The sequence below is a fragment of the Opisthocomus hoazin genome, chromosome 22 (assembly GCF_030867145.1).
Source record: "Opisthocomus hoazin isolate bOpiHoa1 chromosome 22, bOpiHoa1.hap1, whole genome shotgun sequence".
Taxonomy (NCBI): Eukaryota; Metazoa; Chordata; class Aves; order Opisthocomiformes; family Opisthocomidae; genus Opisthocomus; species Opisthocomus hoazin.
Window position 1 is genome coordinate 2426329 of NC_134435.1, and position 18563 is coordinate 2444891.

Here is an 18563-nt window from a genome sequence, read left to right on the forward strand (position 1 = left end):
GATTCCTTCATGTAGTGTAGTGTCTGCTCTACAGAATGTGGATGTATTAAAGAGAAGACCAAATTGCAGTGCACTAATAACTCCGTGGACAATGGCTCATGTATATTGGCATTGTTTGCCGAACGCTCAGGGTTTGTGCTCGGTGAGTCACCAAGTTACACATGACCAGATGCAAAGCCGTTCCACCATCCGTGTTTGTCTGCTGGATGTAATTTCCAAACCTGATTCATTAAAATGAAGCGGTGAGTAGGAAAGTGGTTCTGTCATGGGATGCGAGTGAATGGATATCTTCAAGCATTGTCTTGGCCTTCTGAAACGTGTAGTGCTCCTGTCTCAAAGTGCTCGTCCAGCTTAGCTGAAGAAAAGAGCACGCGGTCAGGTCTGGCTGAGACAGAGCTGCAAGTCTGAGCCTTGGGAGCTGGAGGACTGACATGAATGAAACTGGTGAGCCCAGCTGCCTGGTATTGCGGCTTCGAGCACTGCTGGTGTCTAAAATTTGGTGGAATTGTTGAATCTGAACATCCTGATGAAGTGTAATGAACATACAGTACCTCTCTGGTCTGCTACCCAAAGAAGTCAGAGGCTGTTGCCTCATCTGACTTGCTGCTGCGTGTTGGGATTCATTTGGAGGAAGCAGGGCCACAACAAAAGCAGTAACAAAACATTTTGGCTTTGTAATTTGTGTGTTAGTGTGGCTTGCTTTCTGTGACTGTTCTGTGTCTGCATGTGTATGGGTGTCTACTGCACACCTTATCTATATGATTTTTAGGTATCTTTTCTGGAAGATACATATAAAGTAAGGATTTTGAGGGAAAGTATGTTCTAAGACACTCTTGTATGTGTGAATCTTGTATGGGAGGAAAAAAGACGACTGTGATCTGCCTGTGCTGCTCGTTCTGCTGCGGAGCTCGCTCGATCGGAGGGTGCTTGCAGGAGCTCTGCTCCCAGAGCTGGGGGAGTCCTGCCCCGGGTTGGTGATGGCAGGCTGGGATGTCTTCCCTCGCTTCCCTCTGGAAGAGCTGTCCTTGGCCAAAAAGAAATGCTGTGGAGTATTTTGTGTTGTGCCTTGATGTGTCCAGAGTGTGGTATGTGTAGGAACAGCTTTGTCCGAAACCCCTTTTACCAGGTGTGGTTTGATCTCTTTTTTATTGCTTTTTTGTTTTCTTTTTTAAGCTGCTCATTCTGCTATAATCCCACCATAGAGAGATTCTCCAGCTCTGATTTCGTTAGCACTGTGCCTGTTGATTCAGTGCTGGTTGTTGGTTAAAGGAATTGGAGAATCTGGTGTGGGTGTAGGTCAGAAGATTTAATAAAGCGTCTCCAGAAGATGTCAAGTTCCAGGTCTCCCTGAGAAATTATTCTCGGAGCACAAAGTCTTCCCCAGGTCTCTCGTTCTTCACTCCTCTTGCCTTCGCCTGTCGTTTATTTTTTGTTCCAAGAAGCTGGTGTTAGAAGATGCACTCGGTGCATCTGGGCTTTTCTGGCCTGGCAATACAGCTGTCCACGAGGAGTTTGTAGCTGGGAGGTTGCTGCCGAGCAGAAACTCGCTGCTTTCGCTGCCTGGTTGTCAGAGCACCCTAGAAGATTACACAGATAGTATTTACGGATCTTTCTCAGGCCGTTGGCCAAAGTAACTGTAACTAAAGAACAGAGCTCAAAGCAGCTTGCTTCGTGATAATCTTCACAGTAAATGCGGGATTTAGGGCTCAGCGGATGTGATTTTGCAGACTAGGTCATGCGTTACTGTTGATCAAATATTTTGAGGCCTGGTTCTCTAAACTGCGATGATAGGCAGGTGGTAAATTTAGCTTGCAGGAGATTGAAACATGACTCCTGTTTTCTGAACGCTGCTGTCATGGAAGGCTCCCAATGCCATGGAGCAGCTGTGGGGATCCCGCACGCCGGCGAGCGTGCCCCAGGCATCGTCAGTGAGCAGATGGTGCTTCAGCATCTCCTGCTCCTGTCTGCTCTGTCAAGGTCGAGCTGCTGGCCAGGCACTGTAGCACCGGTAACTTTCCCGTGTCAAGCTTGGTTTGGTCCTTTTCAGAAGGTGGCAGGACTGCTGCTGCACATGAACCTTAAACCTCGTTAAAGGAGCAAATGAAGTTAGAGTGAATCAGGGTGGCTGATGCCCGGTGATCTTCTACGCAGTGCGTGAAGTGTGGTTGCTCTAAGATTACTTTTCCTACCCTTGCTTCCAATTACTGTTCCTGAAAAACTGGTTTTTCATTTTAATGGCAGCTGTGACAGCTCTGAGGGTGAAACCAGAAATTATAATGGAGTCCTGGAATTCTTATTGGAACTTATTTCCTTTAGCGTATACCTTTCCCCGTGCAGTGGGGTCATGCACTTGGTTCCATCTGCAGAGTGATAATTGAACTAAAATTTTTCACTGATGAATTAAAATCTAGAGAAGTGATCTAACACTTTTCTAAAAAAACCCTGTTTTCTCTTGTATTATCCAAACTTAAACAGTGAATTTCAAGGTAAGGGTGTGTTTTGCAAAACAATCTGAGCTAAAAGGCAAGCCCAGTGCCTTGTTACTGACCTCGCAATAGGAGCTCCTTGGAGATATCAGAATAGTGAAGGAGGGCGAGAAAAGGGTGTGGAACGAGGTGGGAGAGAACTGCAAGTACACTTTGCATTCAGCAAAGTTGCCAAGTGGAAGAAAAGTGCATTTCTTTTCTGCTTTTGTTCTCTGAAACTGCAAAGGGTGGAGGGCAAGCAGTCAAGCCGTGTAGGTGTTAAATTCCTCATAGAAACAGTATTGAAGCCACAAAATACCATGCTGAGTAAAGTCATTGTAAAACAATTAATAATTTTTAAAAGAAAATCTCTTCAGCTAGTATACCAAAACTTATTTTGTATAAGCTTTATAGAGGAGTTTAATGTTTATTTTGACAAAACCAATTCCTGTGTCACTGTGTAAGGAGAGCAGGGTATCTATTTATAGCACAGATAAGAATAAAAAAATGGTACTTGGTGTTAGCAAACTTGCCTGTGTGCTGTTGGAGGAGAATTTGGGGTGAAAGTTCCCAGGTATTGCCCACTTGTGCCCAGGCACCGCTTCTGAGGAGCAGAAGGAAGGGAGGAAACCGAACGTCTTGAAGCGGTCGTCTGAGCATCCCTGACATCCCGCTGTTGGACGTGTTGCTGACGTGCTGCTGGCGTTTGCCCCGTGGCGTGGCACCGTCTGGTAACCCTTCTGTGCAGCTGTGCGTGTGCTGCTGTCACCAGAGTGTAAAGAGCTGGCGATCTTCAGGTGGAAAGAAGTCTCTTGGCAGTAAAAGGTGGCTTGTGATGGTCGTGTCTGTAGCAAAGGAGCTGCACATTTCTGAGGACCACACGTTCTGGATAAAATTCCAGTTTGCAGGGTTTCTCCACCCTCCCCCAAGCACATACAAAAAGTAGATTTTATTGAGAAGTGTATTGGAGAACTGATCGTAGAATGGTTTGGGTTGGGAGGGACCTTCTAGATCATGCAGTTCCAGCTGCCTGCTGTGGGCAGGGACCCCTTCCACCGGACCAGGTTGCTCAGAGCCCTCTCCACCCTGGACTATCTGGATCTATAAAGGATGTCCAGAGCTCTGATTGCGTGGATATTCTTTCTTGTAGGAGGCCTGCCGTTGCCATGAAATAGCTTTGCTCAGGCTGGTATTGCCAGACAAGCTATTTCTAGACCTAGGAGGTCATCTTCATGGTTAAAAAATAGAGGGTTTTCCTTTGTTTGTTGAAACTGTGCTACACCCTTCTTCCTCTTTTGATGATTTCAATACAGTATTTTGGAAATACCCTTAGTTCAGGGAAGCATGCAGAAGTTCCTTAGCATTCTGCATTCTCCAGGTTCCTTAGCTCTGCTAATTATTGGTTATCTTTTAGCACGTTAAGAGAGTCTAGCAAATAATTGCCAAATAGGACAAAAATAACTGCCTTAGGGCGTTCTCTCTTTGTAATCTTTTTGTGCTTGATTAAAGCATTGACATTTAAGCAGTCCATCCTCCAAAGAATGATTAATAGTGAGGCTCAAATGGTGGTCCTTTTGGTCTGGAGGGAAGGAATTCTTGTGGTGGTGTGTTGTGTTTCAGGCCCATACAGTTTGGCCTTTTGGCCAAAAATGAATTCCTACAAAGAGATAGTTCCAGAGCTGCTGTAATATTTTTCACTTTGACAATTTGCATTTGAAAGAACTGGAGAGTGAGGTCTACCTTTGTGAACTGTATGGTGTATTTAGGGTTAAAAGGTGATGGAATTGCTTCTGCTGTTGAATGTTGATTCTGGGAGGGTTTCTGTGTTCTTGTCACAAGGCAGCTGCCACTAGATATTGTGGGTTGGCTAGGGGTGATATTCTACTTCAATCTGGTTTGCTTTACCCTATGTTCACAGGGTTCTGTGTAACATTGTCCAGCCTACGGTAGGCTGCATTGGCTTGGCTGAATAGAAGTGGTCTCTCCAACTGTTGCAGAAGGAGTTTCTGTTCCTGTTTCCCATCTGAAGTAGGAAGGAAGCTGGCAGTCCTGGGTTGGACTGCTGACCTCCTGTCGAACGCGTTTGTTGCTTCCATGTGTGTTGGATGGTCATGCTTCCTTCAGCACACTCTTCCATAGATGCCATTATATGTGACTTACAAGATGGTCGGTGGTGTCTTCAAAATGTGCTGGTTCCTCCTAACTGGTGGGCAGTCTTAGTGCAGAAATGAAGGGGCATAATCCGGCTGGTGCGATCGTTAGGAAAGCTCTCTTCGCTGACGTGTCTGTGCTAGCCTGCCATGTCAGCCTGACTCCTGGGCCCTTGGGTTGCTCTCTTGGGTGGAGCTCCCAGCTCAGGAGAGGAACTGTGCTTTGGTTTGGTTTTCCCCAGTACACATTAGCTAAAAGAAGGGGATTATGGAGTACAGCGGACATATAGGTAACAAATGCTGCATAACCAGTCAGTTGATCACAACTGTATTTTTAGGAAAAGCTGAGAATTTCCCTTGTACTTAGTTTAGATCTCTCAAATCCAGCAAATCTGGCCCCACAGAATTTGGAGGTCACAGTGTTCAGTATTGCAAACCAGAATGTTGCTTGGATTTTTCCCAAGCTCTAGTCAAATATTTCTTTTATGTATTTTTATCTGAAATAATGATATAGCTCTCACAGTCATGAATGCCTATTTAACAAAGTGAGAAGCTTTAGGCAGTAGGTCTTCTGCTCCTGACTCTTGTACAGAATGCACCTAGTAGGTACTGGAGTGGGCTTGCCGCTTGAGCGAGAGGCACTTACACTCCGAGTGCACTGCTTTTCAAGAAAACATGCAACAGAGATGTCTTGATTTTCAGTATTATTGCATAAAAACTCGGAACTGCAGTACCGGATCCTTCCGTGTGTCCTGGGAGGGTGGGCTGGGATGCAGAACGTGTGTTCCCCACATCTGTAGGGACAGGCATGGCTGTGCAGGGATCGTGGCGTCGTGATCCTTGGTTGCAGCATTCTGCTGCTGGGTCCAGACTTTGCCTTTTGTTACCCTGTACGAATCTGCTCCTTCAGAGTGAGCTGATGAGACAGAAGTCTGAGTTTTAAACTAATGCTTTGCTGCTGATAAACCTAAGTTTGATCCTCAGATGAAGTTCAGTATTAGGGTTTTTTTTTTTACATCTTTAATGAATAATTGTAGTCTTGCTCTGTGAAAGCAGAAGTCCTCTTTTTAGATAAAACACTGGTTTGTTTAAAAGTGGATTTACTATACCATAGAAGCTGTGGTTGAAGAAGACTGGAAGAGTGAGGTGTTGGAGGAACCTCTGGCGTGTTCCATTACAAATTAGTGTTGGTTGTGGTTTCATAGGAATGAGAAGGTTGAGATTGGCTGATTTTGGGTTTGTATTCAAAGGTAATTACAGCTTCTGAAGTTTTTGGTCTCTCTAAGGATGGAATAGCTGGTTGGAGGAGAAGAGGTGTCCGAATCATCTCACACACTGCAGCCCAGCCAGTGTCTCACGTGTAATGGGTTAGTACCGTTCGGTTTGGTACGGAGGTGGAGAAGGCAGTTGCTCTGCCTCTTGTCTGCCCGTTGGTCACGACGTTTGCTGCAAGTTGGGAAGCTGGGTGCCTGGTGGGTAGGCTGCCGGGTTCGGAGCTAGGAATTCCTGAGTAACAATATTATCTCGTGGTTGATTCAGTCCCTGACAGTGCACTTGTTTGTTGTTCCTCCTCACGTTGAAGCTGTTAATTTTCTTAATTAGAATTATTTCCTTTGTGACATTATGCATCGATGATCAACTGTAATTATTAGAGAAGTGCGCAGGTGTCTGTACCTCTGATATTTATGTTGATGTGATTTCAAACTTGAAACCTGTTAAGGTAGCTGTATGAATATGTGTACATAGACTAAAACTCAGTTTAGATCTGGAAGCTGCTTGCGGTTTATGGCAGAGGTATTGTTGAGAAATACAAAAGTAGATCGTAAGGCAGTGACAAAGCGTCAGTTTTTAGTGTTTTGCTCTGGTGGTTTGCATTCAGCTGTAGCAGTGGGGTAAATCTAGCTGATTTCTTTGCTGTAACTGAAGATGCTGAGAGCTCTGACTACACTTTTGTCACGGGTGAGGGACATATGTGTGTTTGCCGGTGTACGGATACACACGTACACAGGCACATTAGCATTTCTCTGCATCTCAGAGGATGCTGTAGTAGTTGTGGCAATAGTAGAATTTAATTATGGGAATCTACGTTGAGATAACTTACAACTTGTCTAGGGGATATAGCCTACTGTAAATGACAGGAGCTTTCCGGGGTTGCTCTGTTTGGTTGTGCTCGGTGTACTCGAATACCAGCATGCAGAGGGAGTTACTGGGGAACAGATTATTGTTGTCTTCTGCAGGAATTCCTTCGTCGTTCATAATGGCATTTTTACGGGAATAAAATAGCTGGGGCTTGATTTTTCTTTTTTCCTTCAGTGGCTTTATTGAAAAAAATTGTGGGAAAGCTTTACTTTTGCTTGATACTTTGTTCTCCAGTTGTAATCTTCCAATTCTCATGGTTTTTTTCTAATGTGCTGGTGCGTTGTCATCAAAGTTGAATGAAAACACAGAGTATTTTAGCTGGAAGCAGTGTGGTGACGGTAATACCTTACGGATGCACCCAAACGTTTTGAGCCAGTTTGTAGAGCCGCGTTCCTCTCCATTGCCTAGATACGGAGTGGGTGACTGAAGTTACAGGATTGATAAGAGATCTCATTTTGCCTTTGCTATTTTTTATTAAGCAAGACTTAATTTCCTGACAGACGTGATCTTTGTTTGCTTGAATTCACAAAGGAGTATGAAATTATATGCTACAAAATCATAAATGTGCCATCATAAAAACCAATATTCTTATCCAATTGTAGAAAAGTCTGATGATGAATATGGTGGAAACAAACTGCAGTAAAGTGTTGTTACTCTGTCTGTCAGTCTTTCGCTGCTTGAGATGCCTGTGGAACAGGAGCTGTAGCTGTGGGACCTGGACAGCAGTGTTCAGTGCCTGCAAAGGTACGTTGGGCAAAGTGTGAGGAAAACCCTGACCATGTGTGGACATGGTGTGGTGTGTTTGTGTGGTCAGCGTGAAACAGCAGTTGCTTAGTGCTGTGCTGGGGGGAGGCAGGCAGTAATGGTTTTCAGATAACTCATCTTCCTGCCTTTGTTGGTAGGTGGTGTTGTTAGCTGCCCATCTGCCTGCCTGTTTATCTGTCAGCCTTTCTCATCGTTGGATGTTGCTCATTCTGCCTTGGGAAGAGTCCTTGGGACCACCTTGTGTCTGAGCAGACAGCGTTGCCTCCGTGCCTGCCTGCAGCACCCGTCCCGGAGCTGAGCTTTCAGGATCGGAGCTCGCTTCGAGGTAGCAGGATGATGTTTCAGTAAAAAGTACCTTGAATCTCCGTTAGTAGAGTGGAGCTCTACTCCAAGAGGGAGGAAAGAGATCGAAACTGGATCGTTCTCTGCAAGAAGTGCGAAAGTCATAAACAGGCGACGTTCAACGCAGCCAAGTCGCATACAGACACACTCCCACATTGTCATTACTGATAAGCATAGAAGTGACCTTTGGATTTCATCCTCCCCCTCTTCTCACCTCATCCTCAGGTTTCTGTACCAAATTTCTTACTTAATAAGCATCTACCTTTTTGTCTTAGCGTTTCAGTGTTCTGACCTTCCCCACGACAATTCCTTTTTGTGTTTAGAAGGAAATTTCAGATGTTGGCACTTTCTTCCCTGCTCCTCTCAAAAGAGCAGGGAGTTTCTTTGTGAATCAGGCAAGCTGATGTTTTTGGAGGTAGGATAAAAAAGGTTTAACCACAATACTGCTATTTGGTGGGTGCTTGTCCCCTGGAAGGGAGATTGTTAATATCCACGAGGAGTCGCTCAGCTAGCAAAGCATGGATTGAACTGGAAGCCTGAAATTGCCCGTTTTGCCTCCTGATTTTGGGCAGCTTTTCAGGACGCTGGGTAAGGAGGCTACTTTTATGGTCTTTGATCTCTTACTGAAAAACGTTTGGTGTAGAGTCCTGCTCTTTGAGAGATGTAAGCATTGAGATTAATTTTGAATATTCCGAGTTTCCCGTCCTGTTGGACTCTAGGAACTCGCTGTTTGCAAGGCAGCTTGTTTTTGGTTTTTTATTGGCGGCATATGATTCTGAAAGCTATTTTGAAACTAAATAACGAGTGTCTGGGAATTTTATGGTAATGGTTTACTTGAAGGTACTTTTTCATAGCTGTACTTTCGAACCGTGATAAGGGCTGAACTGTGCTTCAGATATTCAGAGCTCACCGTAAGCTGCTCGCTTTGCAGCAGCGGTGTTTGATGTTCCCATCTCCCCTGTGCAGGGGCCATGGTATTTCGCTCTGCAAAATCAGCTTTTCCAAAGGAAGTTTTTTCTCTGGTGAAGTCAGGGTTCCAGAAATGCTGACTTGATGTGATGAAACAGCAGTAAAAATAATATAATTTTTCCCCTCCCTCATTCCTTAAAATGTTTTTCTTTCTACCAAAGTCTTATATCAACATAGTCCAGGGTTCTTAGGTGGAAGGTGTTTATCTGCATGGGGTGTGGGGGATTATTGGTGAGTAGAGAAACTTTTTGTTTTATTTTCATGTAGAAATACTTTGGTTTTATTTTCAGAAGTGTTCTGCTAAATGGAGGTACTTTTGGTCTATAAATAAACTGTAAGAGTGGTTCTAGGGCCTCTGTTCTTAAACAAGATTTGGCTTTTTCAGATTTTATTGAGGAGATTCCTGTTCTTAGGATTGGAATGTAATTCTGAAGTCTGTGCCTGTAGTCCTGTGTCCATGTTGTAAGGAAATATAAGGACGTAATATGTAAGGAAACTGTATTAGCCCCATAGAGAGACTTGCTACTTTTGCAGGAAAAAAAAGGATAAAAATCCAAGTGTGCAAATGTTACTTCTGACAGTCTGCAAAAACAAGAGACAGATTTTTAGTTTCCTACTTGAGGCTATCGGTTACTAACTGACACTGTCAATTGTAATTGCTTCCTGGATTTACAACAGAGTGAAATGAAGTCCCTTTTTATCTCTTTTCTCCTATATAAAGATACTGTAATAACTAGACTGACATTTCCTCATATGGAAAAATCAGTATCTGTCATCTGTGTGGGTAAATGTAAACTTTAGAGTTTAGACAGGAGTTCTGTATCGTGGTCATCGTACAGTCCATAGCTTCTGGTGGTCGTGTGCACCAGGAGGTTGTGGACATATGGAGGAATATGACTCGAAGAAATCAAGTTCTTGGCCATTTGATGCCGCTCAACGGATCAGGTGTAGTAATCCTGTGTTACCAAATCATAATAAATGAATTACGATTTTTAGCAAGCTCCTGGGAGACCTCAGCGTTGGTCAAAATGCCTGTAGCAAGTAGACTGGCAGCTGGGGCCAGGAAACCCTCACCTGTTACCATAGAAGGGAAAACTTCTTTATGGAATATATGCTATTTTTTCTGAAGTGCCTGAACCAGTTTATTTTATACAAATGTTACTGGGTGCAGTCTCAGGCAGTGATTTAAGATGATCACGCAGGAGTTTGCTGCTAGTGTGTTTTATGAGCAGTACTTTAATTAGGCTTTTTGCAGTGGTGGTGGTTCTTATATGGTATGATGACGCTTCGTGCCTTATGAGTGCTGCTTCAACTATGTCGTCCTCTGCAAGATATTTTGTTAAAGTCTGAGTGCATTTTCAGCCATCTGACTGACTAATCCATCCATGCTCCTCCCTGACAGTGCCTCAGTGCTTGTCTTTAAATCTTGGCTTTCTAGAAAGGCCTCCAGCTGAACAAGAGGACACTTGAAAGGGAGTTGTCACGCCAAGTGTGCTGTCCAGCTCCAAGTCCGGAGTTCCGTGCTGATGTTCTTTTGCATCACTTGCACTTTAATAAAAGTCAAAAGTTTCTGCCACTGAACAGGGAGAGTAAATAATTAAGATGGAGGATTGCTTCCTGGTTCAGCTCATCATCCTGGTTTCAGTCAGGGCCGGTGTGTGGACGGAGCCGGCAGCTCCTCGGCGGGTGCCCGGCGGGGTGCGTGTCCTCTGGCTTCGGGTGCGCGGGCTGGGCTGCTCCAGCCAGCGCCGCTGGGGCTGGGGATTTGCCCTGTAGAGATCGGAGTGTGTAAAACGTGGGTCGGAGAACTTCAGCGTGTTTCTGTGTTTGTATTTCTGGCATTACATTATCAGGAAAGAATTTGGGAGTACTATTTTTACAATTGGCCTTAAACAGAGAATAAAGGAAGCGGCGCAGATTCCAGCCTTCGATGAAGTAACAGGAAAGGAAGCAATGAAAACCATAAACCGTGCTGAGTAACATTTCCTCTCTTCTGCTACACCCCCCGAAGGGTGACAAGTCTTTATTGAGCCTGACAGGATTCCTAATAAGAGATGCATTCAGTCTGCATGAGGAGCCTGCTGAATCACTGTGAAGCGAGTAATGGCAGCAGGCTGGAGGGAAGCCTCCCAGTTACAGCTCTCACAACCTGCTCTCCGTGCTCCAGGAATTACTTCTGTTTGCCTTACTGAAGTCTGGGCACTTTAAATAACAAATTTAATACCGAGAAATTCAGCCACTGTCCAAGAGCGTGTTAAAACCCTTGTCCTGATACCAGGCAAGTGCTTGATTCTGCTGAGGTGTGTTTCCAGCCTTGTCTCCCGCTTTCTGGTCGGAGCACTGCAGAGAAAGAAGCAGCTTGCTGTGACGAACAAGCAGGGAGGCTGTGGCAGCTTTCGGCCATGCAGCGTCCGTCCCTGGAAGATTTCGTACCCGATGGTCGTCTTGAATGTCGGTGGAGTTTGGGAAGCTGTGGCCGTATAGCTTAACAGAATCACAGAATAGTAGGGGTTGGAAGGGACCTCTGTGGGTCATCTAGTCCAACCCTCCTGCCGAAGCAGGGTCACCTACAGCAAGCTGCACAGGACCTTGTCCAGGCGGGTCTGGAATATCTCCAGAGAAGGAGACTCCACAGCCTCCCTGGGCAGCCTGTTCCAGTGCTCCGTCACCCTCAGAACTGTTGTTTCAAAGGTAGAAATGCGTCACTGTTCCTTTTAAAGTGTAAAGTGTAATACAGCTGAATCTGTAACGGCTCTTTCGAAAATACTAACGTTTTTGTTTGCTCTGAAGCATATAAAATATGCATCCTGACACCTGTCTGGTCTTACCTTGGAAAAAGCAGGAATGTGAAACCCCGTCGGCCATGCTTTGCGCTTCCGTACGCAGCAGGTTCCCGCGGGTGCCTCGGCAGCGGGGAGCCTCGGCTGAGCCAAGCATGTGTTTGTGCAGCAGGAATTTAATGTGTTTGGGGTGGAATCGAGAGACAGGTTTTGCATAGCTCTTTGGGACAGGTTTGCATGTGCGAGCAATCTGTCTGGAACTTGCTGACGCAGCTGTTTGGCGTGTGCGGCTTTGAAGTGCTGGTACTGCCGTGCAGGTTTCTGCCCTTTTCTCATGCCCTGTGCAGAGCGATGGACTGACTGAGGAACACCGGCTGGTCTGCCTTCTCGAGGCCCCTCGGTTGAGGGTCAGTGGGGGTCTAGGGCATCCATGAAGTCCGGGCCTGTGGGGATCCAGGAGCTGGAGGGAGTCTGCTGGGTCGCCGAGTCCCGTCCCGGCTGCGGTGAGCAGCGCTCCCGTGGTCGGAGCAGGGCAGCTGTCGGGGCTGTGCTGCCGTTCCCCTTCCATACGACGCGAGGCACGGAGCGTACCGGGCAGGGCTAGCGGGAGTCGGGGGGGATTTACGGTCTCCTCAGCTTCCCCGGTACCTCAGCGCGGTCACTGAGGATGGCTCTCTGTGAGACTGGTCAGAATTTGCAGCTGTGAGGTCATTTTGGAACAGTTTGCTCTATTTTCTTTAGAAATAGAACAGATTTCCTGCTCAGTGTTTTAAAACAATCACGTGTTACTGGAACACCTGGCCGTGGTCACATCAAGTAAAGCATCAGGTTTTCATTTTATGTTTATTACGAGTGAAGTTGCTCTTGGTGCAATCATTTCATCCTCATTCCAGAGCATCACGTTGCTTTTGCGCCCTTTTAACACTGCAGGGGCATTTGTCTGGGACCTTATTGTGGATTTACAGCAGATGAGTGTGGTTCGTGTGAGTGATGGTTGTACCGGCTGGATTTGTTGGTGGTTGGTTGCTTGGAAAACTTTGTGTTCAGAACTCCGTACCCGAGACCGCCGTTGTTCTGTTGGGTCCTTAATTCCAAGCTTTGTAAAGTTGCTTCCTGGATCAAAGGCAAAAGAGTGGGGGGAAGAAAAGGTGAAGCGGAAGGAGACGACACAAATTCACAATCTTTGCTCGTCAGCTCAGGTGCCAGAGAGGCAGGGACAAACTCCCTCTTGAGGGTGGATGTTAAATTGTTAAAAGTTAACTCAAATAAATTTCAAAGGCGGCTGCATAAATCACTTTGGCCCGAGGACACTAGTAATCTATGCTTGAACAAGTTCCCTGGACTATTAAAAGGGCACAGCGGCCGCTGCGATAGTTGCCGTGCAGCTGGAGCAGGGGTGGCCGTAGGGGCAGAGGATTGCTTGGGCAGCGCGCGGTGCTGCTGGGCCGGGGTGCTTGTTCCGAAGCACCCAGACCTTGGTCGGGTTTTCAAAAAGGTGCTGATGACAGAAACAAGAATGATGATCACTTCCTGCTTAATTTTGAGGTTTGATTATGTTCTCATGGTGACTTTTTTGGCTGGCTTTTTACTGATTAATTTAGAAGTTACTTCTTAGCAACTAAGAAATTAATATTTCACCATCCTCATGAAAATTGGAAGTAGCAAATTACTTTCAAATATAAGTGTTGTGGGGTAAATCGGTGATGGTAGTAGGTATGTGATTTGCTGTCACAGAATGGTCGGGGTTGGCAGGGCCCTCTGTGGGTCCCCCAGCCCAGCCCCCTGCCCAAGCAGGGTCACCCAGAGCAGGCTGCACAGCACCATGTCCAGGTGGGGCTGGAATATCTCCAGAGAAGGAGACTCCACAGCCTCCCTGGGCAGCCTGGGCCAGGGCTCCGTCACCCTCAGAGGGAAGAAGTTCTTCCTCGGGTTCAGCTGGAGCTTCCTCTGCTTCAGTTTGTGCCCGTTGCCCCTTGTCCTGTCGCTGGGCACCACTGGAAAGAGTCTGGCCCCGTCCTCCTGACCCCCACCCTGCAGATATTTAGAGGCATTTCTGAGGTCCCCTCGCAGCCTTCTCTTCTCCAGGCTGAACAAGCCCAGCTCCGTCAGCCTCTCCTCGCAGGAGAGATGCTCCAGTCCCCTCCTGATCCTCGTAGCCCTCCGCTGGACTCTCTCCAGTAGCTCCTCATCTTTCTGGAACTGGGGAGCCCAGAACTGGACAAAGTACTGCAGATGGGGCCTCACTAGGGCAGAGTAGATGGGGAGGAGAACCCCACTCAACTTGCTGGCCACACTCTTCTTGATGCTTCTTATATTTTCCCCTGTTCTGCAGTTGTGATAATTAGGTGAGTTAGCATCTGGCAAGGAGAACAAGAAGTGGTCTCGTTATTCAGGTGTCTCACTTTGTGGTGTATCGGGATGAGGGTGTTAGCATAAAAGAAAGCTGATTATAGAACATCATATCGTTACTGAAGTCTCTGTTTTTACACCGCCTTTGGTTTAGCAGCTGGTTGGGCTTTCTGTCGGGAAGATGTGTGTGTCGGGGGTGATAACCACCGCTGCTGAACGGCGCTGGGGCTGCTGGTGTGTCGGCGCCCGGCCGCACTTTCCTGGATTCGGGGTTTGGCGAGAGCGGTGCCGTCCGCAGAGCGAGCCCCTGATTTCTGCTCCTCTGCTTAAATGCACGCTGGTTTATACGGCGTATGTTTTCATGTGAAGAGTATGAAGAAATGAGTGTCCTTGGCTTTTTGAGCAGAGGTGGCCGCTGATGACACCTCTGCGTGTGAGCTCGGTGCCGTGAGAACTTCAGGCAAAGGAAATAAGCCATCCCGGGCAGCTTTGTGCGGGGTCTCTGTAGTCACAGTGTTCACATTTTGGCTCTCTGTAGTCTAGAAAACCTCCTTCCTAGCAAGATTACCAATTCCTGCCTGCTTTCTCCAGTATTTTCCCAGTTCCCCTCCTTCCCTTGGCTCGCTGGAGCCACATTTTTAGCCGGTTGAATAAAAAATGTGAGTTGATTTCTCCTTGAACGACCTAGGCAAGGCAGTTTTCTGTCGAAGGCTGAATATGTGTGGGCATACTATTTAAAAGTAGATACTGTGCTTTAGTTTCAGCTATTGTTTCAGCTGATGAAAAGCTCTGAAAAGAAAGATTACAGAAGAAAATAATTGTGACCTTGGTCCCTAGTTTAGAGCGGGTGGAGAAACTGCTTTTTATCAATAATCGTGTTTCAGCTGGGTTTTGGCAGAAAGAAGTACCGAAAGAGATTATAGCAAAGGGTATGGAAAGGGTCTGTAATTTTTCAGCAAATACTTCCCGTGCTGCTGTTGTAGCGCTGGGTGTTGCCCTTTGGCATCGTCCTTTTACAGCCCTTTCTTTTCATAGTGGGTATCTGTGAAAGTTACCTCTGCCCTTTGTACTGGGGTTAGATGTTTGTCTGCTGGTTAGAACTGGTGTGGCAACGTAAATCCGTTTTTAAAAGTAACAACTTCTAATCCTATTTTCAGTTTTGTAAAGCTCGAATTGGAGAACTCCACGCTTTCCTCTCTGACTTGGGATTTTTGGGGTGCGTGGTGCCACCGGGCTGGCAGCGTCGGTGCCACGGTGTGTGGGTGGCCCCTGCACCCGCCTGCCGCCGCCAGCTGCGCTGGCATTAAAATCATGTTCCTTTCTTGCAAAAGTATAAAACGAGACTCTAAATGTCATCTCTCGAACATAATTTCAGTGCTATTATAAGCATTTATTCTTAAACAAGATGGAAGTGATGGAAGAAACTTCACAAAGTGTGATTGAAGTGAAGTTTTCCTGTTATCAGGAAAAACTGGGGTAGATTGCCTGCAGGTAACCTCCTGTGTTAGGCTTTGAAGTGGCGTGAGAGGAGGAGGAGTTTCACCTGGCTGTCTGGAAAGAATCTATTTAAACAAACAAAAAAAGCATCATTTCAAGAAGAGGTGTAGAACACGTTGGATCGGGACGCTCGGCGCGCCAGGGGAAGGAGGCAGCCCGCAGACCTTCCTGGGAGATGCCGTCGCTGAGTTAGCTCCTGTGCTCGGTGGCACCCGACAAAATCACCCGCTCTGCTTAATTAGGAGAGGTGATTGCTTTACAAGTCAGTTCTTTTTAGGGAGTGCGTTACAGATCCTGATTTTAAAAGTCCTATAGAAGCTGATACGTATAGCTTGGTGAAATGTCACCTGGCTGGGTAGTGAGCAAGATGATGATTCTTATTTCTCAGCACTGAAGCAGGAATGCCATCCCGCTGAAGTTCAGCGCCTTCCACTGTGGTGAGGGAGGTGGAAGCTTTGCCTTCTGTGTGCTGTGCTGTGCTCTGGCTCAGCTGCTCTCTCTGCCGCTGCACGTCTCGGCAGCTGAAGCCTGAGCTGAGGGATGCTCTCCAGGCATGAATCCCTTTAAGCAAATGTTTATCTCTCTAATTTACCGACTGTTTATTCATCGAGCTGCTAGATAAGCGTGGTGGGTCGGTGCAGGAGTCCCGCTTGGTCAGCCTGGCTGCAGCGGAGTGCGGGAGACAGCCCGCGCTGAGCTCACCTGCGGACGGGCTGTGCTCTGTGGAGCTGCAGAGAATAATTCTCAAGTAAGGATGTGGTCATTTTTCATACGTACAGCTTAAAAACTTTGTGATTAAACATGAACGGAAGCTTTTGTTCTGCTTATGGTTTTCTGTAACTCGAGACGATAGAACTGCTAATCTAAAATGTATTTTAAAGACATTCTGTTGCATCTTAGTCTCAATTATGTAGAAAAATATGTGGATAGTGTAGGAAAGAATATATAGATGCAATGAGTGATGACGATGGAAAAACGTATCTATAATTGTAACACCAAATACTGAGTTCCCCCTGGTAGCTGAGCTTCAGGGGGAGCTGAGTGCATCCCCTGCTCATCCCTCCGTTGCCTGCCCGCCTGCGCTCCCCTGGACTGGGAGAGGCGGACTTCCAGGCGGAGGAGGAAGAGTGTGGAACACAGGGGTTTTGTTTTAGCAGTTCCATAATTTTTTAGCAGTTCCATAATCTTTTTAACTACTGAGATGCTCTATGGTCGGAGAATGTTGTCGCATTCCTGGGCCGAACGCTTGCCGGCGGTGCAGCCGAGGCAGCTCCCTGCTGGGAACGGGGCGAGCTGGGCGACCGGTGCCTGGAGCGGCCCTTCGGCTGCCCGGTACCGGCTCCCGCGGGCTGCGGGGCTCGAGCGTGAGCGCCGCGAGCCGGCGGGCGTAGGAGGCCGGTTCCCAGCCAGCGCTCTTGGGCGGTTCGTGAAGAAAGCCCAGTTTGGGGCAGTTCCCAGCTGGAGGGTTTGAACGAGGCTGGACTGTGCAAAGCGGGTGCTTTAGAAAGATATCTGTGAAGCATTCAGGCCTGCTGTCTAATTTTCGTGGGTTTTGGTAATGACATTTAAAAAAAAAATAAAATTGCACTTTTATTGGTTTTACACGGCCTGCAATTACGTATGACCTTTCATTTGGTATAACAGTCTATATCTGTTATATTTCTAAACATTGACTATTAAGCCAAAGGACTTTTCTGAAGTAAATCCATTGTAAATTCTGGAGCTAGCATTCGTATTGATTTATCTTTTGTAAACACAGTATGAATGCAGCACTTGGAAATTCAGAACATATTTTCCGAGGCCAAGCTGGGGAGACTGCTGTGTGGCAGAGAAGGATTTTGTTGTGCCTGTGTTTAACGCGAGCAGCCCACCTGTTCGGGACGGTAAATGGAATGATGAATAGCCCCAGTGAGCTTTCCCCTGGCGTGTGGTCTGCACCGTCAGCACAGATATTTTGGTGACTGAAGAGGATCCTGTGTAGTGAGAAGTTTAAACAGCTGTATCTCCTAATTACAGCTTCTATGTAAGGGCCAATTTTAAAAATCAAATAGTCTTCGTGTTTTAATATTGTTGGCTTCAGAAAAGTTGTTTGCTTCTGTGGTTGCTAATGGGTGGCAGTGACGGGGTGCTGAGTCTCGGTAGCGGGAGGTAGGAGACCAGTCGAAAAATTCATTGTCTGCATCTTTGCCAAAGAGTATTTTGGAGTAACTGCTAATGTTCCCTCCGGTCAAGGACTGGACTGAGCTGGAGAGGCAGTGGGGTGGAGCAGAGTTTGTAGTAGCGTTACCAGCTAGAGCTGGGGTGGATGTGAAATAGCTTTTTCTCTCTGACACTTTTACTATGAAAAGGTGCTGTGGTTCTCCGCACCGTATCTAGTGCAGAGTGCTAGACTATGCCATTTAGGTTTTCTCTAGGGTTCTTTGCTATGTGCAAACTAATTTTGCAAAATTCCTTCTCGAAAGAGATGTTGCAAGGTTTCAACAATTTTTGACTTTGGATGGGTGGGACTGTCCTATTTGGCTTATTCCACGTGTCGCTTCCTCCTGGATCCACCAATGTAAATAATATTTTCAGAGATATTTTGAATAAATCTTCTTTCAGGTAAGTGTTTATGCATCAGTTGAACTTCACTCTTTTCACTTCCACAGCTGAAGTGTGGACAGGGTTCTTCAAGTCTGCGTGTGTCCCGAGCTGTCTGCTAATTTGGGCTTTGTCTCTAGAATCATGTCTTGTCAGTCTGTGTAATTTACTGCAGGGTCGGAGGAGGTAACGCTGAAGTGATCAGATGCTGCGAAGGAAGTTGCTCATGCATTTTTTTTTTTCTTTCTTTTTCTTTTTAGGACTTAAATACTATCTATTCTTTCCTTCATGGACTGGACATACTCTCGCATTTCAGGGAACATCAGCTAAGGTAAAGTACCGTGGAGCTCGTTAGTGTTGCTTAGCACGACTGGTATCTGTGGCTGCATTTTTGTGGAGATGAGCAAAGCTTTTGTCTGCCCGCGCTTCCAGGTGGCGGAGCATTGGCCAAGTCCATTGCTGAGCTCAGTGGCTGCAATAACGTGGCGTGGAATCCAAACTAATTAGTTTTGCTAAGAACGAAGGCA

At 46.5% G+C, this 18563-nt stretch overlaps 1 protein-coding gene across 11 annotated transcripts in view; it reads left to right on the forward strand.

The window, feature by feature from the left end:
• The window catches only part of RAPGEF6 (Rap guanine nucleotide exchange factor 6), a 134225-nt gene that overhangs the window by 9337 nt on the left and 106325 nt on the right, over positions 1-18563 (forward strand). For all 11 annotated transcript variants that reach the window (XM_075441603.1, XM_075441598.1, XM_075441605.1 and 8 more), the window contains exon 2: positions 18297-18367. In XM_075441603.1, the coding sequence (XP_075297718.1) occupies positions 18297-18367 (71 nt within the window). The remainder of the gene's footprint in view (positions 1-18296; positions 18368-18563) is intronic.